General features: G+C 39.8%; 1 protein-coding gene across 1 annotated transcript in view; it reads left to right on the forward strand.

The window, feature by feature from the left end:
* The window catches only part of HSF5 (heat shock transcription factor family member 5), a gene marked incomplete at its 5' end in the record, with an annotated part of 27,325 nt that extends 210 nt beyond the window's left edge, over nt 1-27,115 (forward strand). Inside the window, 7 exons of the mRNA XM_009575414.1 lie at nt 8-20; nt 3,195-3,566; nt 11,600-11,697; nt 16,771-17,209; nt 17,266-17,354; nt 22,426-22,588; nt 27,048-27,115. Coding sequence (XP_009573709.1) covers nt 8-20; nt 3,195-3,566; nt 11,600-11,697; nt 16,771-17,209; nt 17,266-17,354; nt 22,426-22,588; nt 27,048-27,115 — 1,242 coding nt within the window. The remainder of the gene's footprint in view (nt 1-7; nt 21-3,194; nt 3,567-11,599; nt 11,698-16,770; nt 17,210-17,265; nt 17,355-22,425; nt 22,589-27,047) is intronic.

Below are 27,115 nucleotides of genomic sequence, written 5' to 3' on the forward strand. Positions count from 1 at the left end.
CGGCAAGGCCAACAGGCCCGGTGAGGCAGGGTGGGCCATGCGGGTCTGCGGTGGGTTTGAGAAGCGCTGGGTGGCGAGGGGTTTGAAAATCGGCACTCCCTTGAGGGAGGAGGGTTACCTGTCCTTGCTGGTGGCAGCTGCATTGACCCGGTGTAGGAAAACGGTTGTTCTTCATGCAGGTAGATCTGCTCCAAGTAAGTGTGGATATCGTGGTTCACATGTGTTTCAGTATGCCTGTCCTGGTGGACTACGCTAAAAACACCCATGCCTGATCTCTGTGTGGCTGGCACAGCTCTACGAGATGAACGTTACTCCTCCTTGCCTGTCAGTAGGGGTGCTTAATAAGCTCTTATTAAATCTGTGTGAAATGATGAGTCATGTGAAGTGACGACTAGAGCATCCTGTCAGTTTTGTGCAAAGGAGAAGAGACCTGATAGTAAGATTGCTGTCAGTTCTCTCCTGAAAAAGAATTACAAGCTAGATAGTTTTTAAAGAGGATTGAATGAGTAGGTGAGAGCTAAATTGAAAAGCCCCGGAACATGTTTTCTTTCGTTCTAACCCTCCTTGAGAGGATCTGAGTTTTCCAAGACAAGTCTGAGCTCTCAGAGGATTATTCCACAAATTCCATATAAGCTTGAGAACATTGTAGTTGATGCTGCGCAAGGAAGATGTGAATATCTTGTTTTGCAGTGCTTTTAGTCTGATCGAACTGTGGGCTGCTACCAGAAGAGCAGTCCTACTTCCCATTCCCTTGGTCACGTGTTACACATCACCCTCCTTACAACCGATACAGCAGCTGTGTTGGTTCAGCACAATGATCCCAGGAGGAGACTTGAGCGGCCTTTTTGTGTCTGGCTCTTGGGCTGGAGTGCTGCACCACGCGAGTGCAGAGCTGTCGGGCTCGGCGCGGGAGAAGCGGCAGGACTGTGCGACCAGGAGAAGGGCAGGAGCAGTTGGTGGTACTGCTTCCTGCAGCAGCAGCCTGCATTTACAACAGAGTAGGATATCGTGATACTTCCTGTTGGTTGCTGTTTCAGAGTAGGAATTGTTGTCTAATTCATGTGGTGTTTTCTATGATGTGTGTGGAACTACACCTTTAATACCAGGAAAATAAAATGTAGCATTTGAGAAGGGAGAGAACTTACTTCAATAGCGAGGCTAGGAAGCATTTAAATTAAAGATTTGGTGTTAACATTGTTAAGACTAAGATGAGTTATTACAGACTTCTTCAGTGAACTCTGGTCTGACTGATGTAATGCAAGCCATTAGTAGAGTAAATGCTAAGAAAGATACAGCCTTTTAATTTTTTGGCCTCTGTTTTTATGGGTGCAGCTTTTGCTCTAGGAGTCTCAGTTTCTAGAAAGACAGAAAGAACAAGGAAAACATCGGGGTTTTATGCAGTCAAGTTCTGACAGGCTGACAATTTACTGTGCGCTCTGTACTGACTATTTAGGGGCATGTCTTTGCTGTAAATGTGAGGTAATTTGATAGATAAAAGATATTTTTGTTTGCAAAGCGTCAGTCTGTTCCAAATATCTTGCAACATGTAACTCTGTGTTGAACATCCAGGAACGATTCCTGTAAAGCAACTGGTGCTTCATAACTTGGCATCCTGTGGTGTCCTGTTGATGTGTTAAAACTAGATAATCTTAATTTCCCTATCCGAAGATAAAATATAAACAAAGGAATTATTATACCTCTCTTCATTCTCTGTTTATATATGGTAAAAATACTGAACAGGAAAGAAACAGTCCTATACATTAACTCTTAATAAATTTTCAGGGCTGAGTCGTATTTATTTAATGATTCTTAATGATTTAATACGAAGTTGCAGAATAGTCATAGAATCATTAAGGTTGGAAAAGACCTCTAAGATCATCGAGTCCAACCGTTAACCCAACCCCACCATGCCCACTAAACCATGTCCCTAGCGCCTCATCTACACGTCTTTTAAATCCCTCCAGGGATGGTGACTCCACCGCTTCCCTGGGCAGCCTGTTCCAAGGCCTGACCACTCTTGCAGTAAAGAAATTTTGCCTCATGTCCAGTCTAAACCTCCCTTGGCGCAACTTGAGGCCATTTCCTCTCGTCCTATCGCTGGTTACTTGGGAGAAGAGACCAACCCCCACCTCGCTACAACCTCCTTTCAGGTAGTTGTAGAGCGCGATGAGGTCTCCCCTCAGCCTCCTCTTCTCCAGGCTAAACAGCCCCAGTTCCCTCAGGAATGACTGTATGTTACCCATTTCTTGAATTAGTTCCCATCAGAGGAGTGGAAGAGGTAAATGTGGGGCTATTTTTTTTAAAAGTCCTTTAGAGTGAGAATTAGGAATACAGGTCTGAGAAAGCCTGGCTTCTAGATAAACCCTATTGATGTAAACTATCCTGAAACTTTTAATTAGCTATATACAACACTGCAGAAAAGTCAGAGATGCAAGTAGTTCTTTCAGGAATTCGATGAGCACAGGCGTTCTCAGTGTTTCAGCAAAGTCACCAAAACCTCTAATAGAAATCGAGCTGTTACAGTATAAGAGCAAATACCATTTCATGAAATAACAACTGACTGAGAGAGGAAACTAAGAGAAGAATAAAAGGAATATCCAGGAAATAACCAAGTGGCAAAGTTTGGGATATTTTAGTCTAGACTGAACTAGTTGAGCTGACCGGAAAAAAGTTGGCTTTGAATTTTTTTTCTTGACAAATTAAATGACTTGTCATAAGGTACTTTCAAAGTCACTTGGGGGATTTTGACCTTTGCCCTTCCCTTAGCTCTCTGTGAGCTGTCAGCGTTGGAGTTTGGTAAAGTCTTGCTTTATTATTTCCCCCTTTTTTTTTTTTTTAATGTATTATCTGATTTAACACACAGTACTTTCTAAATTACTTTTGTTTGGTTTAGTAAGTTACTACACATTTTGATTTATAGCACATTTCTAAATACTGATAACTTGTTACTGCAAGTTTGAGGAAATTGAATGCTACATAGACAGCTGTATGTTGGCACTGCACTAATATGCCACTGCAGCAGTTACTGTATGTTCAGGTGTAAGAATACAGTCTGTTTCTGGATTAAGTATATTGGAGCAAAGGTAGCCTTCCCAAATAATATTGTAGAGCCTTGGCTCCTCATATTGCCTTTCATTGCCTGTGAAAACTCCTTTCCTTAACACTTGTTTCACTTTATTTTGTACCCACTGCAGGACTGCTGACTGTAGGACAGTTTCATCAACCTTATAATCGAGACAGTTTCTTTCCTTACTCCTACATATCGACCTCATCCCAGAATCACGGCACTTTACCAACAAAAAGTTTAGATCGGACTCCAGTTCCTTCCAGAACGTGGCAGGGTTCTCCTGGGTTGCTTCCAGGGCATGAGGCTTCCTCAACTTTTCCAGATAAAGGGGTTGCCTTTCCAGTACTCCAAAGGTTTCCAACAGAGGTCACGTACACACTCCAGCCTGTTGCCTCTCCTCTGCCGCTTCAGCAAGGGTCTCAAACCATTGCCGCTTCCCTTCCAAAATACAGCAGCTACGCATCTTCAATGCAGTACTCACAAGCCTACTATCCAACAGGTATGAAAAAAATTTCTGCACTTGCTTTTCAAAAAGATACTTAAAAGTGATACAATGCTCTGTCATTTGTATATCTCAAGTGAGAATTAGGTAGAAAGTGTAAAGTCTAAAAGGAAGAGAGACCTTTAAAGCAAAAAGGTTTTCTGTTTGCTATTCCTGTCCTTCCTCCAGATTTTGAGCGTCCCCTGGTGATTTTCCAGATATCCTCTCTGTTGAGGTTAAAGGGTGAGGAGAAAAACATTTGTCCACAACTAGTCAGTGTTAGGCTGACTTTCATATTTTTTTTTAATTAAGCAAAACCAGGACAATGATACTAAAGCACTGAGAACTTGTTGAAAAGTACTATACTAGTCCTTGGTCTCATGTTTTCCCAGGTTAAGTTTCTGAAGTCAAAGATCAGTCAAAAGTATTGTGTAGAATATTTCATTCTGCTCATACTATTTTCATATCTTAATTTTTTTTCTTGCTTAGCTTCTTTATGTTGTATTTTTTTTATGCACTGAAGACTAGAAAGTACGTAAGTCTTGACTCCTTTCTTTTGTCTAAGATGTTTCTGCTAAAATTTTCAGTTTCACTTAAGTGTTTTTATTCTTCAGAAGAGAAGTTGAAGCAAATTATTGTTCTTTTACTTGCCCTTACCTTGAATTGGAAAAATCACGTGATAGGTTATTGGGGTGGGGGTGTTTGGTTTTTTTTTTAAATTTCCCTAAAACTTCTGAAACTCAGAACATAGTGACTCTTTCCTTGAACAAACTAAAGCTCAGTTGTTATTCTTTCCTTCTGCCTGTTCCTCCCCTGGCAGCTCTACCTTCACTAAGATAGATATCCCTGTTTAGAAATCCTACTTGTGGTGGGTGCTGTCTTTCTCCAAGTACACAGTGAAATCTTCATGTCTTTTGTGCGTGTCTTCTGGGACCTCTGCTGAGAACGTTTCAGACAATAATCACTAGTTTCCATAACATCGTTTTTGTCAAGGAAGGATTCTGAGGAGCTAGGCATTTCTTGTGGACACTCTTAAATGTTTAAGAGACAGGCAACTTTTGCCGTAAGCTTCTTGCCCTGTGCTACTTACAAAGGCTAGCACCTGCATTACCAGCTGCAAACTATTAAGTCTTCTCCCAGGAGCAGGGTGCCCTGGGAATCATAGAATGGTTTGGGTTGGAAGGGACCTTAAAGATCATCTTGATCCAACCCCCCTGCCATGGGCAGGGACACCTTCCGCTAGTTCAGGTTGCTCAAAGCCTCATCCAGAATACCTGCGTGGGGTGGGAGATGGTCCCCACTTCATGTTTCTATCAGTTACAGAGAATAGGCTGAAATTCATCATACTGAATTTTAGATGTCTCTATCCCAACTAGTCCCCCAGACCTCTTCTATAGTCAAGGGAAGGAAGCGGGCATCTCTAGGGTGCGATTCCGTGGTTTAGAGTTTGTCTTGGGGTGAGCTTACTCATGTCCTGGAAGTGCCTATTTTGCAGTACTGACTGTAGAGGAGTTGAGGGAGACTAGCGTAGATTTAGGCATGAATATGTAGATCTCTATAACTGGATGACACTAGTCTCTCTTGCTGGAGTTATAAAAGTTTAAAGAATAAATTGGCTATGTTGTACAGGTAAAATCTTCCAGGGTGGGAGATGGGGAGGAGAGCATGATGAAAGCATGCCAAATTTTGCCAGGTACAAACATTAAGGTGTAATTCAAACTAAAATAGAGAAACTTACGGAATCTGAGGCTTTTGAAACTCCAATGAGATGATAAGTTTGACATTTCACTAGAGAGTATTACAAATCTTTTAAATTTCACTGTCACTTAGGACTGTCTCAGTGTTTTTACTTCTGTTTCTGTGTATCTCTTAATCTCTACACTATCCTTTCTTCTGTATATTATAACATACAGAATGCTGAAAGCTTATTTCTTCATATATCCGCATGAAAAAGTGTGCTTTCCTTCATCTTGAGAGCACAGCACCAAGATTAGCTTATTTGGAAAATGATAGTTAATCTTAAAATATGTATTTCATAAGTGAGGGCACTAAAGAATATATGTTCAATCTTATTCTTGACTCTCTTCATTTCACTTTTGAAGTTCCATTAAATTAAATCAAAGTACAACTTTGTCAAAAGATTTCTTTTTATGTATATCCAAACTTGTTTGTTAACTTCAGAGACAAAAATATCTGTTTTTTCATTATGATTCTTATTGAAAGGGCAGTAAAATAAAAGATGCTCATCTGGATCTTTTTTCCCCACTAGCATTAGACCATAACTATTTTAAGGATTTAGTTCTGTTTGCTTTCAACTATCTGCAAAACCTTTGATAGTAGTAGGATTGCATCAAAGACATGCAGTGAAGCTTTAGTATCAGAGAGTATCCTAATAACGAAAAATCAGTCAAGGAGACTATGTGAGAAATGTTAGTTATTGGTGCCACCTGACATTGCAAGTCCAGTCATGCCTTTTAAATACATCTGTGGCTGTAGGGTTCACTTACATATGATAACCTTTCTGGTGAATGGTAGCTTAGGAGTAGTCATGTTATTCTGAATGATACACCCTCTGTTAAGATAAATAATTTTCGTTACGTAAGGCTTAAAATTCAAATGGTCAAAAAGGGATTCTTGAAATAAATAAGCAGCTGAAAACATCCGTTTTAACACAGTGTGAATAGCACCTTATTTTCTCTTGAGAAAAGCAGACTAGATGCATTAGTAATGCACTTGTAAAACTAGTTGTAGGATTCATCTTGCCTAAGATTCATCTGAATGTATAATAGTTAGTTGTATATGCCTGGGCTTGTCATCTAGATTACATATATAGTCAGTAGAAAGAAACAGGCACCTCCCAGAGGTTGAGTCATTCCAACTTTCTTAGACATATGCCTCTGGAAGACAATTCATTTCTTTTTGATGAGCCTATTTTTTCATTGACTGTGCAGGGAGTCGACAACTGCTAGACATCTGAGTCTATGTAGCAGTAAGGCAATTAATCCCACCTGAATGTCTAAGTTCAAACAACTTTGTCTTTCCCATTTTCCCTTATTGGAGAGACCTCGGGTATCATCTTCGTTTTCATCAGTCTTTTGGTTGGTAAAGGATCGAAGCTTGCAGTTTTGTATTCAGGCCCGTTCCAATGTGTTCATTGATCTGGCAGGAACAGGCCCAGCTGCATTCCCTAATTTCCTGCACAGCTTTGAGTACTGTTGACCCAGTTGTCTGATGGGTAACTAGCTTCTCTTAGGCATAACTTTTGGGCCTGACATGATCAGTTCACACTGAAAGGATGGTCTTAAGGTTCTTCCTCGGTATTTCCCAAGTAGTGCGTGCTCAAGTGGAATGGAAGATGCTGGAGAGTGTCAGTCTCACGCCCTTTGGCTCAACTGAGCTGATAATAGCGCTTATTAACATGTGTTGCTGTCTTGAATGCATAGAGATGATACATGCATTCCTTCAGTTTCCAACAGATCTTTGTAGAAACGATGGTGGTTGTTCAAGCTTGGAAAACATCTGCTGCTGATCGTACTGGGTTTGCATTTATTTTTGGGCTTTCAGCTTTCCTGAGCTTGCATGTAGTGTTGGAACCTGTAAAAAGCATGCAGTACAAATGTGTACACATCGAACTGTAAGCATGGAGCTTTTTTGATATTCTTGGATTTTTTTTACATTTAGGTTCTAACTTCCAGATACATTTGGCAAGATACATCTTTGCTAAAACCATGGCTGAGCTCAAGCATAGCTGTCTGTGTCTATGCCTCTGTATTAGACTTTGCCAGGAAAAGTGCCTGGGTGTCTTGATCAGCTCTATCATTAGATCGTTAGCCTGGTTAGCACTCTCCCCCTAAAGTGCTGTGCTTAGTTCAGCGGTTGGCGTGGGCTTGGGACCATTCCCAACAGGCTGTTTGGATGTGGCTGTTTTGACTTGGAAGAGTAAGAGATTTTAATAGTATTAACAGACTCTGTGCCAGAGAATGGATCTGGATGCATTTAGTGTACTGGTAGAGCTGTAGCCTTCATGTCTTCAGCAAAGATTATGATTGATTTGTTCTTCTCTACTGAAACATTGAGAGCCCACAAAATAATATTGTCTCAAGAGGAGGAAGATGTATATAAGAATGTGATGTTAATATTGTCATCCCTCCAGCTAAATTTCACATGCTTATTTTTGTACAATTCATCCAATTTTTCCAGTGTTGAGAAAACAGGATTTCGTGAATGCCTCAATAATTCTCTAACGAATAGTTCTCTGCTTTGGAGATGAGAATACAAGCCTTGATCAGACCAAATGTCCATATAACTCATCATTGCCTCTGACAGTAATGCCCAAGGAGGAGTGCAGGAGTAGAGCAAGCATGGACTGATGCTTTTCCAAAATGCTCCAGCAGTTTGGGCTCAGGGAATTAATAAACCATAACACGAGTTGTATTTAATAGCCCTTGCTGGATTTCATTTCCATGAACTTGTCTGTTTCTCCCAACCAATGTAGACTTGTGGCCCATACAACATCTGTGACAAGGACTTCATTTCACAGCTTATCTGCATTTTGTGCAAAGAGCCACCTTTTCTTGTCTCTTTTGACCCTACTGCATATTCATTAAATCTCCATTTAGGTTTTATGTGAATGTGTCTATATCCATATCCCTCTCACTGCACTGTTCATGATTTTAAATACTTCTCTCTTAGTTCCTTCAGTTGCGTTTTCTCTAGAATGGAGTCCTGCCCCACTTAGCTGTTCCTTCAGGAAAACATTCTGTACATCATCCATGTTGCCTTCCGTGTAACCTGTTCTGTTATTTTCTTACTGAGATGTAGAGTCCAAAAATATACCCGGTGGTCAACGTATGGGTGAATCATGAATTTATACAGTGGAGTAATAATGTTCCTATTTATTTCATTCTCTGTTCCCTTTTGTGTTATTTCCTAACAATCTGATTGTTTCATTTGTGACTTTGGAGGTCTTTTTGACAGCTGCTCAGTGTCAAGCTGATGTCATCCTGAAACTATCTACTCTAATACCAAGATCTAGTTCCTGATTATTGATTGACAACTAAGAACCCATCACTTTCTGTGTGCAGAGCTGTATCTGGTGGGTGGTGGCTTTAGGAAACTCATAAGTTTTTTTTTCACATCTTCATAGCTGACTGCTCTTTTCAGACATGAATAACCTGGTGTTATCAGCAACCATCATCTCACTGCTCATTCACTCAATGTTTAAAGTACTTTATTAAAACGGTGAGCAGCATGAGTTCCAGCACAGGTCCTTGGGGACCTCCACTGGTGACCTCACTTACCTGTGAAAAGTGGCTATCTATTCCTATCTTCTGTGTTGTATCTTTAAAACAGATTATTTTTTAAATGTACAGCCTCCCCTCTTGTGCAGTTGTTGCTCAGTTTTTGTAAGAGTTTTGATGACTTTGTTAAAAAGCTTTTTGGAAGTCTAAATATCATATCAGCAAGATCACAGTTATCCATATTTGTTTACCTACTGGAGGTCTTTCAAGAGGGCAATGAAGGGTGACTTCTCTTAAACAAAAAGAAGTCTTGTTGACTCCTCCCCATTATATATTATCCAATGTCAACTAATTCTCTATTCCATTGTATTTTCTTCTATTTTTTCTTAATCAACTATCAGATTTATAACTTGTATTTTTTTTGTTAACATACTTTTAAATAACTTCCTTTAAAAGTATTGATTTCTTTGCCTTATTTCTTTGCAACCTCTTTGGATATCCAAAGATATTTTCGGTATGTTTGAAATATGATCATTCGACTTCTGTGCAAGAATATTTGTGATGCAGAGTGTCCAGTCCTTTCCTTGTTCTGTTAACCGTGCTCTTTGTTGATCTCTGCTTGTTCTCAGGGGTCCGTTGTTGGGTTGGTTATAGCCCCGCTGACAGCCATTCCATTTTCATACATCAGTGTTCATATTCCACATACTGTGTCGTAACGAGTGTGTGAAATTTCCCATCCATAGCTTGTATGGGCAGAAGTGCATCTCTTTTTCGGCAGAAACCAAATCTATTTTAAGGCTGATCCATTTTGTTTGATAGAAGCGGCTGTATCTTTTTCTTAATTTATTCAGTAAATATTCATTTATTCCGCAAGATGCCGTTCATCCCTGTCTCCTTAGTATTCAAATGAGATCCGTGTTCACTGCCAGTTATTTCTTAACAGCCGGTGACAGAATGTGCTTTAGCTGGTAATTTCTTCTGAATATGATTAGATTAACTGTATCTTAGACAAAAGAGCTTAGAAATTTCTTCTCTCCAATTAACAGGGTAGGACAAAAGCATGTGAGTGAAGCAGGTATGTTTGTTGAATCTTGATTCAATTCAAAGACTTGAAGTATTATAAATGAATTGACACCTTTGCCTTTGATAACACTGCCCGTCAGTAAATGCTTTCTTCAGCGTTATTTAAAAAGTTGTTTGGATATATGGTGACTCCTTTTGTGGCTATGGGTGATAAGTGGTACTTATCTAAAACTGGCCTCCATCTTACAGTGGATTTGCTTCTTAACTGACTACCATTAAGACTACATTCGTGTCTCCCATTATATTTCCACAGATGCAGTTATTCTTGCTATTAGATCAGTCATTGCCATAGCCTATAAACTGGCAAAAAAAAGTTCTTGTGAGTGCAAACCGTTCTTTTTTTGCAACATTCTGCATTTCAGAACCTTTCAGAATTGGTCATCAGTCTAGTCTTCTACACAGTTGTTTTTGTTCTCCTCACTTTGATTTACAAACATAACAATTTGATTAATTAGTTGCTTTTGCTATAAGCTCTACTAACTGTAAGAATACTGTCATTTATGTTTTACTTGTGGCTTTTTATAGCATATGATCTGGACTTAATGTTTTACACTTACCTACTATTTCACAGGCACTTTTTCCCTTCAGGTCCTTCCTTTTCTTTTCTTAGAAAATAGGTTCTTTGTAATACGTGTTTGTTTTTCCTTGGAATCACTCTAGTACGTTACAAGAAATTTGTCCTTTGTCATTGCTCTTTTACATTGTTTCTACAATAGCCCTTCAAAAGTTTTCTTCGGTGGTTTTCTCAGGTTTGTAAACATACTTTGGAGTTTCCAGTGAGCGAAACCCAGATATCATTTAGGTTTTTGGCAATATCCAGAATTGTAATATGTTTACAGGTCACAGAATGTTCTTCTGAAAGATGTCCAGATTTCGTCATAAAGTTGCTCAAAATTAGCTTTTGAAGTAACATGAGTCATACACATATCTCATGCTTCTTTAGAAGGATGTCCACTAGCTCTTTCTGTGTTGTTTAGCTCCCTTCTTTGTTGCTCAAAACTGCACAAAAATTCAGCAACATCATATTAAAAAGGGCAGTATAGATATTAAACATATTTGTTATCGTAGCAACTGTCTCGTGAAATCCCATGTAAGTGTCAGGCATTGCAAATAAATTGATCTGATCTGTTTGCCACCTCAAGTTATACTTATTACATTTACTTATTATGAACATTGGACTAAATTTGATTTCATCAAGGATTTCTCTCTCCCTCGGAATGATTGCAGATTTTAAAGATTATCTGTCCAAATAATGCCTTTACTTTTAAATTATCTCTGCGTGTCACCAAAAAATAATACCTGCAGAATACTGCCTCATCTACAAAATTGCTTTTTAGAATAAAATCACTCTTTAGTTTCTGTGTGTGTGTATATGTATGAACATCTAGGCTCTTCCTATGTGAATCCACTTTCTGCGGTATGTTGTGATAAGAAAGTCAAGCAGCCAAATCAAAAAGGTGATATTAAGATACAAAAGTGATTATGAAGTTTCTATGTGTGTGTATATCAATTTTACAATATATATTTTTAATATATGTACACAAATATTAGAATAAATATTTTTTAAGATGAAGAAATCAGTCTTAAAATCAGTTGGGAGGTAATTATACATTTCTGGAATTTAGTTAACTGTGTGATTATTGAAGTGTTTAATCAAAGTAAGCAATAGAACTCTGCATACCAAACACAAATTCTGGAAGTCTGATAACTGTGTTTGAATTCTTGCAGCCGCACTGCAGTGTTGTTCACCACCTGCCCACATAGATCCTCTGACTGGCTGTGCTAGTCCTACAGCTTCGACGTACACCCACTGCAGCTTTTTCCAGGTGAGTGTAGCATACTGAAATCAGGTGAAAGCGGAGGAGACTGTATGATAAAGTGTAGGTTTATAGACTTCTGAAGTGAAGAATATAAATTTGAAAATTGATCTGCTTGAGAAAATTAAAGTAGTGTGGTTTACAGGTATCTATTTCAAAGAACCACTGGACGTTAAACGGATAGTTTTGTAATTCAAGTTAGTTTCAAGGTAGCAGCACAGTGGGTGTCCTTATCAGTGGAGTGTTTTTTTCTGTGTAAGTTTTTTGCTTGACTTCACCAGAACTCGTTTTAGTTAACAAGTCTACGTTTATCATTGAAGAATGTCCTTGCCTGGACAAAAAGAGATTCTTTAGTATTATGAAAATACTGGGAAACAGCTCCACTTTTTTGTCCCAGACACCTTTCTGCAGTCCTGAGTTTCATTTGATGAATGAGAAAAACTAAGGTGACTTTTGGAATTGGCCCCACCTCAGAAATGTCTTATTAAAGATAACTACAGTACTTACTGTAAAGGCTTTATATAATTCCGGTGGAAACTGCACCTTCTTTGGAGGGCCTGGCTTATCAAATATCAAAAGGTCTGAAGTAAAAATGCAAGGGCTTCCTTTTCTATTACACCATAATGCATATACTTCTTTTTTTCCTCACAGAAGACAAGCAAAGCAAGTTATGCTTATGAAAAAGGGTTGACGTACCCAAGCTTGATCATCCAGTTTCGTGTCTTGCAAATATCAACCTTTGTCTTTTATTCATGATTTTTTTTTTTTATATAATCTTATCCAAGATGGCCAGGTTGTGGCCAGGATAACATGTTGGTGTAAGGATATAAATAGCCACTGGCCAATCATGCCACTGATACTCTAGTATTTATTTTTCACACAGTACATCTTTGCCTTCTCACTTTCATCATGAGCTGCTTTTTCATCCAGGACATGAGGATCAGTCTGAGTGATGAGAAGTCACAATCAAATAACGTCTTATCTCTGAAGGCTGGTATCAATGTTTGGGATAGCAAATCATTCCAAAGGAATCATCGAGGGTGGTGTTGTGGCTAGATTGAAAGATAATATAAATACACTATCCGAAGGGTCTAGTAAAAATCAGTTGTTTGGAGAAGCAAGTCCATGGGCAGTGTGTGGAGTCAAAAGAGATGTAGGCCATTTACTAGTGGATGCTTTGATAATGCAACTCTAACCAGGGAACTCCCAGTCAAAAGCTGCTGGTGCATCTGGGCAGAGATTGCTGGAAGGTAATCCTCTGTGTGAGCAGCAGTGCCGTAAATCAGTTCTGCCAGGTCAGTAACTGGCTGTGTCTGAGCAGGATAACACAAACATCATACAGAATGGATCAACAGGACTTCGTGAGATTTCTGAGTCTTAGTGTAGCATAGATCACTTCTACTGGAACGTGGTGACAGGGGCTGTGCAGATGGTACAGCAGACAGCGGTTTGCCTGTGGTTCTCACTGAGCTGTGGGGAATAATCAGTTTACCTTTTGCGTGCTCTGGGGTAGATACTTCCCCAAACTTCTGCTGAGGGATGCAGCCAGCTACAGTATTGATCATCCTGCCCTGCTTGTGTATTGATCATCAGTAACCACTTGCACGAGCCTTCAAAAGCAGTAAAATTAACCAACCCTAGCTGACTAAGCGTTTTTATCGTTCTTCACAAAAACCAGAACTGTTGCATTGTATCATTCCACTCAATATTTTCCACCAGTTGCAGGATTTCAGTGCAATGCTGTTGAAGGGTGGTTTGCAGGGCATTTTAGGCTGTTTGATCACACTGTGGTGTACTAGATACTGCTGGCAAAGCCTATACAAAACTGCTGGACTAGTCCAGAAGACAGTGAGCCATACCAGCACACTGGCAGGCAGCAAGCTGATTATCAGCCCTGTTTCTCTTGGATCCAGACAGTGCTTTGTGGTCTCAGAACGAAAACCAGGCACTGTTGGACAAGAAAGCCTAAACCTTGTGCTGGTCCTTACTAGGAGGATCACTTCAAGTTTAGGAGAGATTAAGACAGGTACAGTTTCTTGGGGCTTGGAGGCCAGCTGCTGCGCTTGTACAGTACACACATGACCTGCTGAAACTGTTTGGTGACCCTGTCTGGAACATGGGCAGACAAGACCAGTGAGTTGATGTTTGTCTGTCGGTTTGCTCTCCAGAAAAAGCTACAGAGAATTACCGCATGGAACGGCAAGGGGATATAGATGCCTATACCCAGACATAGTGGCTGATTAGGGTATATCTCTTGTCAGGTTTCTGAAATCAAGGTTTCAGAGATTTGTATTACACTCTCATCACAATTGGTTACAAAACTGGGAGCTTGGGTACAGCTTCATACGCTTTTTCATTTGCGTTCTCCTGAAGTGGGGTGTGGATCAGTGTGATGAATCGGTATCCTTGGGTAGGAATGAGTCTTGTGAGAGAAAACTCCTGCTATCTTCTGCAACAGCAGTTCTGGCAACTCACAACCATTAGTGCAGTATTTCCCTGCTGCTTTATCATCAGCGTGAACCGAGGCTACATATTGGATTTTAGTGATTTTTTTTAATTGTTTTTTCCTTTTTTTTTTTTTTTTAAACTAGCAGCCCTGCTATTTGATTGTTGCCATTAGCATTGTTATTAAGCTGTCAGTATTTCCTTGTGGAACTGAAGCAAGAGGTAACTGGAAATGGAAGAAATAAACGTGGGAGGAAAAAGAAGAAGAAAAACTTTCCTGATCTTAAAAGCAGTCTTAAGTAGTTTGCTTTTATTTGTGGTAAGAATGATAATCAGCCATGTTATTTCAAAATGAAATTGAATCTGAACTACTTCTGAATGATTGCCCAAGCACGCAAGCCAGATTGTTTTAGTCCTAGCAGTCCCTGAAAAGGTGTGGTTGTGCTTTACTTCTGTGTGCACTGTGCTAATCTTACAAGTGAAATGCCCATCTTCCCTTTCACCGCTTTTGCTAAATTAGACCATTTTTCCTCTTGAGCGCAGATGACCAGCAAACTATTAGTCGTTTGAGTCCTGACTTCTTAATCTTAATCACTTTTCATTGTTTCATTGCTGCCTCCCTCCCATGCTTGTCTGTCGTATCTTCCCTAGATAAACTAAAAGGATTTAAATTGTATCTTTGTGCGGGCACTTTCTCCTATTGGAAACGCGTAGGAGATCCTACAGTGCATCCAAGAAGATGGTAGGTATTACAACAGCTTCAAGCTGAGGTCCCCTAAGAAGCAGCAGAAGAAATTGCAGTGTGGGTTTGTTTGTTGATTGGTTTGTTTGTTTGTTTGTTTTTGGCAGGGATGATCTCATCCCTGGACAGTTGACTTGGTAACCCAGATCTTACTTAAAATCCTGGCTACTTAAGATAATAAACAAGCAATGCAACAAAAGTGAAACACCTTGTTGATATTTTAAAAAATACAACTGAAAAAAATATTAAATGAAAGGAACTATGTTTAAACCTGTATCATAAAAATATAAAGGTGGCTTGCCTTTAATGAAAAGATTTTGCTTAACTTAACCTAAATTTCTCAAATTCCAGGTTTTATCTTCCCCTCCTTCCCCCCCCGCCCCCTCCAGAGTTCATGGCTATCTGCAGAGTGGCACATCTACATGAATCCACAACAGGACTTGACTTCATACACCCAGAGGAAGGGATCTCATCTCTTGGTGGTATTTCCTTCAGGGACTTCTGATGTTCATGCTGCTGAGTGACCAAATCCTTCACTGGCATTTGATCTAATATGGCTTTCCTAGTAGGTGATCCTGTGGCTTCCTGTTCTCTAATTTACTCATCTATGGAAGTAGCTTTTTATTAACCAAGGACTAATCCTTCATACTAGATCTCTTCCAAAATAAGATTGTATTTTAAATATACCTGAGTTTCTGTTCAACATGTTCTGTTCAAATATGACTCGTATTTGTCAGAAGAAATTACCCTTCCAGTGTCCTTTAACTCAGAGTCATCTCCAGAAGAAACAGCAGTACAGACACTGGCTGTTAAAATGTGATTTATCATTTCACTTGGGTAGGACTTGCTGCTTTTGAAAAACTCTTCATTGTCTTCTTTCTGCTTTAAATGTTCTTTGATTTATATGAATTCTTCTAAAAAAAAAAAATCATTGGATTGCTGACTGTGTCCTGTCATCTTGTGATGTCATTACAGTGAAATATTTTAGTAGCCGTCAGACCTGCTTTGTCATGGCAAAGGCAGCCTCTACAGGTTCTCCAAGAAGTGTTTCTGACCTGAAGATCTATAGGGCTTTTATACAGATTTATGTAGACTTTGAGTCGTGCATTTGTGGGGCACTGTGTCGTGACAGGAGCATCCAGATGTGAGGCTGTGACAGACAGGGCAGTTCTACAGTATTTGTTTTCATAGGTATCTGAACTCCTGTTCATTTTGGGACTGGAGCATCCTTGGGAATCACCCCTTGTGTGGATGCGTATATGGACAATCACTTGAAGAGGAAAAGATGTTATTGGTAAGTAACTGTGAGTTCCTCAAGTTGTGTTGTCCATATGCACATTTACAGCATACGTACCTTTTTTTCTTGCTTAGAAATCTTGTGGTTTGTGCTGGTTTTATACACAACAGGAATGCTCGAGTTTTAGAAGAACTGAAGGCAGGTAGATTTGCTCTATCATTTTCTATCACATATGTGGCATGTGAAGGGGGTGGTTCTAATGTACCCCCACAGGTCCTACTAAGACTAGAAGTCTGTGGTTTGAATGCTTGGGTGTACTTATACCTGCAATGCAAAGGGTATGCAGACAATGCATCTGAAGGAGTACACAGCTGCTGGTAAGTAACCTTCCTTCTCTCCAGGATAGACAGTGAATAGGAGAAAGCAAGCGTGCCAAGAGTAAGGTGGTTAATGAAAAACAAGACAAAGTAGTAACCTTTCTTTTTTTTAATTAAACCTGCTATTTTAACTGAAAATAACAGACAATCTTTCAAGCTTTTGGATAGACGAACACTTCAGTTGATTGCTCAGGTTCATTTCCAAAGCCTTACAGAACCGATGCACATCCTGTCACTGTAATTTTTTTATATAAAAGTTCACTGTATTTTGTTTCTTCCAGAGTCCTCCAATGCAGTCACCTTATGCAGCTGAATTTCTGCCCTCTGACTGGCCTTGTAATACATCTGATGAAAACAAGAAGACAGAAGTAAATCTTGAAGCTGTGTTTCAGATTGTTGATGAGATGCGTTCATCACCCAAAACTGAAATGGTGAAAGTGGAACCTGTGGAGGGCCAGTGTTCAACCCTTCAGTCAAACAGTGGTCAACCACTGCTGGTTAACAGTGACAATAGTGATACACCTTCTTCAGCCGAGGAAAGCCAACTGGAATGTCTTACTCCTGTAGCTTCACACGCATCATTTGTGATGGGAGCAGATCAAGCAGTAACTTGTTCTCCATCACAGCCTTCTGAATTTCTTTGTGCTACCCATACCGCTGCGTCTGCAGAAAGTGCTGCTGCTGAAATAGTGCGAGAATCTGTGACCGCACAGGAAGCATGTGAACAACCAGATCACTGCCCAACTCAATCCAAGAATCTGTGACCGCACAGGAAGCACATGAACAACTGAGAGAACAACCAGATCACTGCCCAACTCAATCCTCTGTAATGTTTGTTCAGGAAGGACCATTCAGCCCAGAGCAGGTGAGGGGTAAAGGGAGATAAAACAACATCTTTTTTGAGAGAACTATATTCGATAATAATGCTGGGTCTGCTAGCATATTCTTGCCTACTTAAGAACTAAAGGCTTCTTTAATTAAGCTTTTAATGGACAGTGAAGGGTTTGCTTGATAAAGCAAGATTTAAAAAAGAAGAGGGAATGAAAAAGTATCACACGTTAATGAGCATGAGATGTGTTAGCGTGCGTTGGCCAAGTTAGGGTGCTCATTTGCATGGAAAAATACGTTGTGCAGGTGTATTCATGATGATGAAGTGGAAGTTTTTTTAGGTTATAACATCCTATCTTTAATCTTAAATAAAAAAGAGTATTTTGAGAATTGCCACTGAAGGCAGAGATTTTTGTTTAAAATTTAGATAAGTGGTTAAGTTGTTTCTGAGTTACTAAGTTTCTGTTTTCTGCGAAAAGTATAATTTATTGACATTTGAATGGTATAAAGCATCTTCATTTGTTTATACTTTGTGGTGTCCCACAAGTTGTAATTGTACTTTGGTTTGCCTGTGCCTGGTCTTCCCTGTATACAAAACTGTAAGTCTCATGTGCAGTGGGGGGTGTTCTAGACGTTACTCTGTTAAGGCAGCAAATGCATGCTCTACTTTTTTTGTTTTGAAAACAAAGTAAAAGCAAGAGATTGACTGCATCTGTTTCTGCTGCGCGAGACCTGCCTTGCATGTAGGCACTCAAAATTTCATTTTTGTGTGCGTGTTGAAGCTACTGTTCTATTGAGCTATCAGTATCTTGATGCCTTCAGTAAAGTTTATAGCTTGGAAATCCTCAGCTGGTGCAAACTTGATTGTTCTTAGTCATCTTCCTCTTGGGTATCTTTATAGAAAGAGATGTATATTCTGAACAAGTCTCTGCAGAGCTCAAGCCTAGACTAGACTGTTCTGCTCAGTACTGTGTAGAGAAGAGCATGTCCTTGTGTGAGTGCCTACAGAGTTGGCAGTACTCCTCAATGAGTGTCCACTCATTATCTTAAGTGTTGACCGCACTTCAAACATTGTCAGTTTTGATAACTTCTGAAGTGCATTTTTAGCAGTATATTTTTCCATTGTTGAAGGCCTTTGGAGTTTGTGGTCCAAACTCCCTTGTTAAGAACTGAGGGATTAAGTGTGTGAACCATGGAGTTGTTTGGGGGAAGGTGTTTTGGTTTTGAGGCCCCATTACTTGTGTAATTGGTGAGAATCCCGATGTTGGTCCTGGTCTGTTTATCTGGATGTTAACTGGTTAAATAACTGGGGCTTATTCTGTGTTGAAGAGGAATTCAGGGACTATTAGGCCTTTTTTTTGACAGATTCCCTCTTTTTGTTAGCAATATTTTCTCTTACTAGTCTCCTCTTCCCAAACTCAAGAGAGGCAAGGTTAAGTTAACCCCCCAGCTGCCTCTTGTCTAGTGGTGTTTCCAGAGCCTGGGATCATGGCAGGTGCAGAACTCTCCAGAGAAGGCTTCTGTGCCTGTACTCCCATCAGGCTCCTACATAGTTTGCTATCTTCCTTATCCCTGAATCTGGAAGCCGCCTGAGGCTTTCAGTAGCTGTCAGTGCCATGTAATTCAGAGCAAGCTTACAAGAATAGTGGCCGTGCACAGAAGGCAGTTTTATTACTCAGTGTAGCAGCCCAGGAGGAGCAAATTCCTCCAGTGTTAATACAAGAACATCAAAACAGCTCTGCTGGGTCAGATCAAAGGTCCGTCTTGCCCAGGGTCAAGTCTCAGGACAATAGCTGTAATCTGATACATAGGGAAGAGCAAGAACAAGGCATGCAAATAGAACAAGGCATTCCTCCTCATACTTTCCAACTACTCTCAGCTTGAGGACTTGGAATGATACCGTATACTTAATCTTAGATTTCTCTTCCGTGGACTTGAAGTCAGCCCTTGAAACCATGTCAGTTTTAGCATACAGTACCCTTTGACTAAACACATACTTTGATCATGATCTGTTGCACAAAGAGCTTCCTTTTGTTCCTTTTGAGCATGGCTGTTATTAGCTTCATGTGATGCTTCCTGGTTTCTGTCTCGGAAGAGACATTCAGCTGTCATCCCTGGCCACTTACTGCATGTCAGTTGTGATTTTACAGATCTCTTATCACAGCCTCCACAGTAGTCTTTCCCCGACTGTACAGTCCTGCTGTAGTTTCCTCTGCGTGGCAGCTGCTCCATGCGTCTGGTTAGCTTTGGGTTTGTTCTCAACTTTTTCCATTTCTACTACATCCTTTTTTGAAATGAAGAGAGCATTGAAGTTGTGGGAAAACTATCCATTTTTACAGTGGCACAAAGATGGTTGCTGTTTTATTCTCTATTTCATTCACAGTATTTCCTAGCATTTACTTGCTCTTGTGACAGCTATTGAGCCTTGAACTGTCCTCCTCATAGAGCTAACAGCTTAGTAGAAACCTGCTTGATTCTGCTTTCCTGATTTCCTAAATGATAGCAAATTAAAGAGCAATTCTTTACATGAAAAGAGTTAGGACATTCAATAGTTCAGACCCAGCGTTGCCCTCTTAGCCTCAGTGAATTCCTGTCCTAGACTTTTACAGGGTTTGGCCTTTAATGGGCATATTTTATTCCACTCCTACTCATAAGAAATATTTTATTTTCTTCTTAAAGTGGAAATAAAACATTTCTGTAATGCTTATCAAGAGGAATTTGCCTCCTATTTTGTTCAGTCTCCTTGGCAGTATACCCGTCTGAAGGTTGAAACTCTTTCTTTCTTTGGTGAACATTAATCCAGCAAACCCCATTCATGTGAGTTGTTCATTTTAGTACCTTAGCTTCTCATCATGGTTCCAGCTGGGTACAGGTATAGTCCAGTCGCTGTCTCATAAGTCATGTAACCAGTGAGACGCAGCACATTGGGCGTTTTTCAATAATTGAAGTGAAAAGGCAAAACCTTCACATCCATCAGCTTTGGTAGCTGTGTTGATTCTCCGCCAAACAACATTTGGGACTCTGAAATTGCAGAAGTAGTAGGCCTGAGTGAAGAGTCTGTCCACAGATATGGTAAATCCATGGTCAGAAGCATGTTCACTTAAAAAACCAAACAATAAAAAAAGAGATAACTTAGGAACCAGATTTGTGTGGGCTAAGCTGATGCTGTTAGGATGAAAATCTTATTATTGCTTTTTTTATATTAGATTACTGAAGAGTTGGTGTGTAAGATCCTATAAACACAGTGATAAAAAGGAATCTGGAAGGGGTATTGGGCAGTATCATCGCTCTTCAGTTTCCACACACACAACTGTAAGGCTTAAAATTGGACACAGCGTTGCAAGTACAGGTTCACCAGTGAGGGGAAAATGAAATTCCCTCAGTTTGCGGGCCGTGCTCGTCCCCGTGCAGCCTGAGGTGTCGTTAGCCTTACTGGGCACTGCAGCATCCCCAGGTTATTTGTAGGAGAACTGCTCGTCAGAGTTTCTAGGCTGCTTTCGGCATGTAGGCTAGTAATAATTTCTTAATAATGGTTATCCCAATATGCATTTGGTTTTTGTTTATCCATCAATGCAGTTTGATTTCTACATCCCTGACTGATATTGCTCTTCAGTTCATAGTGTATCTATTTTTCTCTTTTTTTTTAAATAATGACATTTGTTGAATTGTTTCTAGAACAGTTGTCCTGTGGAGTATCCAAATTAGGATGCTTACTTGAGAAATCTTCCCTTCTCTCACTAGTTGGTTAAGGCCGCTTACTCATTTTTCTAGAAATTATTATTATGTAAACGTCACCAGGAATGGAGAGGTTTAGATCATCACTTATGAGTTTTGGATTCGAGCTGTGAAGGTAGTGAACTACAGTCCTCCTTCCTTCTCTTTGTTTTTATGTCTAGGGAGGGGTTGTGGTTCAGATGTTAGACAAAAGGCATTGCTGCCAAACGGTTTCACATGGCCTTGTTAATAGTACTAATGCAATACATACAGACAACACATTTCAAAGAACAAATACTACAGTAAAGTGGGTATCTAGCAAGTGCAGGAGGCGTGTTGGGGGGGAACTAGCTCTCCCTGGAGTATTCAGTTACTGTATTTGCACAGGCCTTTTTGAATATGATTATACAACTTTGTCAAAGAATGTATATGTATTTCTATTAATATGCATACACATTGCCTTTTATATATTTAACATTGAGTAATGGCAGACTCAAGGTGGAGGGTGTGACTTTTGGAATTACTAGTATCTTATTACCGAGTGTGATGACCTTTTGTCTTCTGTAAACTCACACAGTTTTCAAAAGCTTTTTTTTCCTTAATAGAAGGAAACGTTGCAGGTTCTGAACAATCATTCATCTTTAGGCTATTGATTGATAGGATATTTGCAGAAGAGATTAATATTCTAGAACAGGTGATAGTGAGAACATCTTTCTGCCTAAAAGTAAACTCCAAGTGCTTAACTTTGGGCCGGTACTTCCTCAGTGGAATGGAGACATAACTTGGTTGTTTGGCTTTTTTTTTTTTAAAACCTGGAGATTTTTGCCACATGATCATGGAAATATACCAGTTCAGTAAATGGTTGCCTGCAAAATACATATGGAGCAGCAGCAGAGGGCTCCAAAAAGCAAGCAACACATTATAATTTAATGTCTTAACAATCGGTTGGGGTGGGGTGAGATTTCCAACCAGAAATGTGTGGCTCGCATGTGTAGTTTTGCATCACACAGCTCTGTCAAGTTGTTTGAGCTAGATCTGTCATTACTAATACATGTGTTGGTAACAATGAGTGCACCTGGATTTCTTCTAGCTAGTTTGATAACTGAGGGCAAAGCTCAGACTGTGCAGACATGTACCCTAACTTTGTATATTCTAGTTTTCTGGTTTCATGTTTTGCTTAATATGACATTTTGTAAGAGCTTGAGTTTCAATTTGGCAACCTTAATTCTGAGTTAAAAACACTTATTATGTAAACCATCTGGGCAATGTTCGACACTTTTAGATGTCCTTTTGGAGTGGAGAAGAATAGTTATTATTTTGTCCCTAAACTGATTACAAGAAAATACTGAGTGATCTTTGGTTTTATTTCTTTTTTTGTTGTTTTTTTTTTTAAGGAGAATACTAGTGTTAAATGTGAATCCAGTACATCAGAGACAGAAGAGAGACAACTCACTTCAGGAACTGAGCCTGTAGACAAGTCTGTAGAAGAGACAGACTCATCTGTAAAACCTAGATGCAGGAAAAGAAGACACAGTTCACACAAGGGCAAGTCTCCTGGTAAGAAGAGATTCTACATTTTTTTAGAGATTACCAAGACAGCTACTCTAGAACTAGCTATTATAGAAAGGGGAGATCAGAATAGTTTAGTTATTGTCTGCAGTGTAAGTACTTCACTGTGCCTTCAGTTAAAATATTATACTTGTACAACCTCTTAGTATACTTACCAAGATGCTTCTATAGATATATGCTTATGCTAATTACTCTTATGTGGAAAAGGGTACAAATTATATCAGTAAATAAAACCTGAAGTTCTGGGAGTTGTGTCAGAAACCTGGATGTCATAATATTGAGATGAATTCCATAGATATGTTCGCTGGAGGGTGACAGTGCTACGAAGGAAACACCGAGTAATGAGGTGATTATTGAAGTTACAGGGAAAAAAACCACCAAACTGATTAAGTTAGTGTAGAAGTCCAAACCTTTTGTCTCAGATCACTAATTAAATTTTGTACCAGTCTGCTGAAATACATGAGAAAAACAAGCAGCAGGACATTTCAGGCCAAAAAATTCACAAATCTAGTAACTAAAGGAAAAGCCTAAATGCCCACAGACTAGAGAGACATAAGAGGACACAGAGAGTGCTTTGGATCCATTCTAGAGGAAAAGTTGGTGCAGCCTGCAAGTCTTGCAAGAAGCGATTTCCTTCACAGATGTTCATCAAAGAGCTGATTGTAGAGTTTGAAGACCTGTTGCTCACTTCAAAGGGTAGTTTCTAGATTCCAGATAATGATGCTAGTTAATAATTCAGCTCATAACGCCCATCAGTTTCAAACATTTCAGTAAGGAATAAAGTCTTTTTGTCAGGAAGCTGAGAAAAAAGGTTGGATGCCATCTTGAAAGAAGACAGGCTTTTGTTTAAAAGACAGAATTGAGAGTTCTTGTTCAATTACTTCCTGGTATCATGGATAATTAGCAAACTTCTCAGCTTTCGTATCTACAGCAAAACATTTGCTTAATATGCCAGTTGTAAAGTTATGTACAAGAATGTTTTGGAAAGCATTTCCATAGGATTGTTCCACAGAGGTGAAACACTGTTACGTTGATGCTAATTAGCAACAATTAGCATAGTGTCTACTCTCTGGGAAATGTGATAGTCATCCAGGTGTACGTTTCCACTGTTGTACCTTTTAGGCTTGGTGTACATGTAAAGGGTAGAGACAGACAGCACACCTGAGCCAAACATGGTCAAGCTCAAGATGGCCCAAAATAAATTGGGCACATGATAAAAGCCTTGAAGCTGGCATAGCCCATCTCCTGCATTTCAACTGTAAGCCTGAAGCAGACAGGTTTAAATATAAGCGGACTTCCATTGCTCTGACTACATGTTTTTCTGTCAGTGCCTCCTTTCATCTATGAGTCTGTGGAAACAACTTTTTCCTCAATCTTTCTGTGCTGAAATATTGCATCATGAAAATTTCCAGGTGTTTCTTCACAACGTATCCTCTGAAAGTGGTTGAGTCCTGTCCATCTTCCTCTTGTCCTTTGGGTGCTCATTTGCAAGTTTTCTGAGCCCGCACTTTGATACATATCCTGCTATAGAGAAGGCTTTTGTTCCATCTGTTTCAGTACGCTGCTGACATGATTCACTTTTCTTTGTTATGTGGTGACACCAAATTCTATATATCACACAGTGAGAGCCAACATAATGTGATACCAAAGGCCACTGCAATGAAGATGGAAGAAAAAGTCACTTCTGTGACTGCGAGTGGCTCTGGGCCGAAACCAAGGTGATAATCTGTACAAATGAGCCAAGAATCAAACCCTCTCCTGTGGAGAAGGCGTTACTTTCCTTTGAAGAATTAGACCAGATTTCTTTGCCTTTTTGCAGCTATCCTGTAGCAAGAGAGACAGCTGTTGTCTTACTAAAATGCAATCCCCAGGATTTCCCTTCATAGCTGCCAGCCCATCTCTGCAGTACCATAAATCACTGAAATAGGTTATCTGTTTTCTTGAAATGAAAACCAATATACTTATCCAACTTTCTCAGCTAAATTCTAGTTTACCAGTTTTAAGAACATCCTGCCAACCAGGGTCAAGATGAAAGGTCTCTCTAGTACGTTGTCCTGTCTCCAAAAGTATCTTCAGCATTTTTGTACTACTAGGTAGAAGAGGCCTCAGTAAACTTTTCTTCAATTATTTTTTCTAGTCATTTTTTGAAGCCATGCAAACATTTAGCATCCACTGTGGTTTTTGTAAGTTAATGTCATTAACATAGGTTAATTACACAGTGGGTGAAGAACCCTCCTCTTTCTTTGTTTTGAATGCAAGTGTTTGCTTTAACCGTGTCTTTACTCCTCATGCACTAATTGTCTTTGTACCTGACAATTTGGCAGAGGGACCCCATTTTCTTTGGTAGCAGCAGGAGAAGAAAAACTATTTGTGAGTCCTCCTGGGAGTCAGATGCTGCAACAGAAGGTGCAGAACTTAATTCAGCACTAAGATCCATCATTGCCAATGAGTATGAGGCTGTGTCATCTGTTCCCTTCCCACTCTTTTTCTTGAGAGACAGTGGGTATGGCTCTCTGGTTCCTGGCGTGTTTATGACATTGAGGTGTGAGGGACAGTTCACCTTTCAGGAACTGCTTTTTTCAGCCCCAGGCTCTTAGGACATAGATTTGAAGGTGCTGATGATACATCTTCTTTCTCCGCTACTTTCTAGTTGAGCTTATCTATAAAATGGGGTTTTTGGAATAAATCTGTCTGCTTATGTTGGCAGCATCCACACTTGCAACAGGAGTCCTTTTGGACTTCACGAATGATTGATGGGAACTCTCTAAATTCTTCACGTATCCTTCCCCATCTCTTCTGCATTATACTCCACAGGTACACTCAGCTAGTGAATATAGCTGTACTGGACCTAATGTCTGTGGTTTGTGCTTCCTCTTCTAAAAGAGTACATAAGAAGGACCAGATTCTGATTGGAGAAATTTTTGTTTGCAGCCCTTCTTTCTGAAAATAGGGATCTCGGAGTGGAGCAGGTGGAATTTGTTACTTCTGGATTTAAGCATTTAAGCTGATACTGATACATTAAAGAAAAAGCTTTCTTTCTCGATGGCTGGCTATATGTTTTTTGTGAGTCGCCTAGTCCTTCAAATAATCTGGCAACTTCCTCTCATCTTTTTTGCTACAGGAACACAGACATAATACTGAGATGCTACTGACTCGTATGAATCCATCATTATCACACTGCAAGGTGCCCTAGACATTTACCACACACTCCCATGCCACTACAGTTGTGTCACTATGCATTCCCTCTCATTCACTGCAAGGTAAATAGGCTTATAGGTGCAATTGCTAAGGGCAAATCTTCATTCAGGCAAGATCTCCCCTGCTATCATATGTTCACTTGAACTATTTCCTACACTTTCCAGACAAAAATAATTTCATTTAGTTCATTAGTGTTCCTAATAGGTCACAGTGAGATCTCCTACAAAGCTGTTAAGAGTTAATATGGGGACAGGCCTGGCCCTGAACTCTTCAACATCTCCTGTCTGAAACCCGAAGGGAAGTTGCTCTCAGGAGTTTGAAGTGCAGCTTCTTGCTCCAGCTCAGTTGCCATTACCTTTACTTCATTATATATTCAGTGAACGACTTTCAAATTACTTGTCCTGGCAGTCTGCTGTTTTGGATGAGTGGATGCTAGATGCTGTCTCCTAACTTTACATAATTCAGAGTTGCGTTTTTACTAGCCCCCTCATTTCTCTATCCCTGTGCATTCCCAAGATTTGTTCCCAACAGAATCTGCTTTGGCGGGAGGCAAATGTCAGAAAGTGCAGAACTGGTGCCTATTGGGCAGGAACTTTGTAGTACAGAAAAAGAACAAGGGCTGGAGTACTTTTCCTAAGATGTGAATGTGTCTGTTTAGAGATTAAAGTTCACACAGGTGACATTTGCAGTGGTACCACTGTTGTGACTTTATCAGGGTACTTGTTCACTTTCTTGACCTGCAAGATCTGGCCATACATTGGAAGTATCTCCATCTTGCTGTGGATCGAGGCAGTTTTCAAAAAAGGAGTCTCTTGTTTGTCCTGTCTGTCACACCACGAGTTTTCTCTAGGATCTTGGCACCAGCTATGGCATACTTTGAGGCAATTGTGCCTTTTATGGATAAAAGGTGTATGTCTCAAGCAGAATGGGCATTTCTGTAGATTCTGCCAGGGATGTAGTAATTAACGTTTGGCAGTTGGTATCCACTAGTCAGTGTACATATAAATAATATATCTTGAAGAATGGGAGTACTTTTCCTATAATTTGTTTTGTTGTTGTTTTATATTTAAAGTTTTGCAAAATTAGAATAATTCCCGTTCTGTAAACAGTAGGCCTCAAATTCTCAAGTTACAGTCTGCCTGTCAGGCCATATTTCATAGTACCTGATAGAAGTACAATTGCTATGTGTGCTGCCAAGTGAAACCTATACAAGGACTGATATTTACTCAGTATTCCCTTTTCTTCCTAGATCTCCATCTGCTGGTAGATGTAGCTTGCAAGCAGGGGTACTTTCCACAGGAAGAAACAAGAGAGTGA

Source organism: Fulmarus glacialis, unplaced genomic scaffold, assembly GCF_000690835.1.
Source record: "Fulmarus glacialis isolate BGI_N327 unplaced genomic scaffold, ASM69083v1 scaffold39383, whole genome shotgun sequence".
Taxonomy (NCBI): Eukaryota; Metazoa; Chordata; class Aves; order Procellariiformes; family Procellariidae; genus Fulmarus; species Fulmarus glacialis.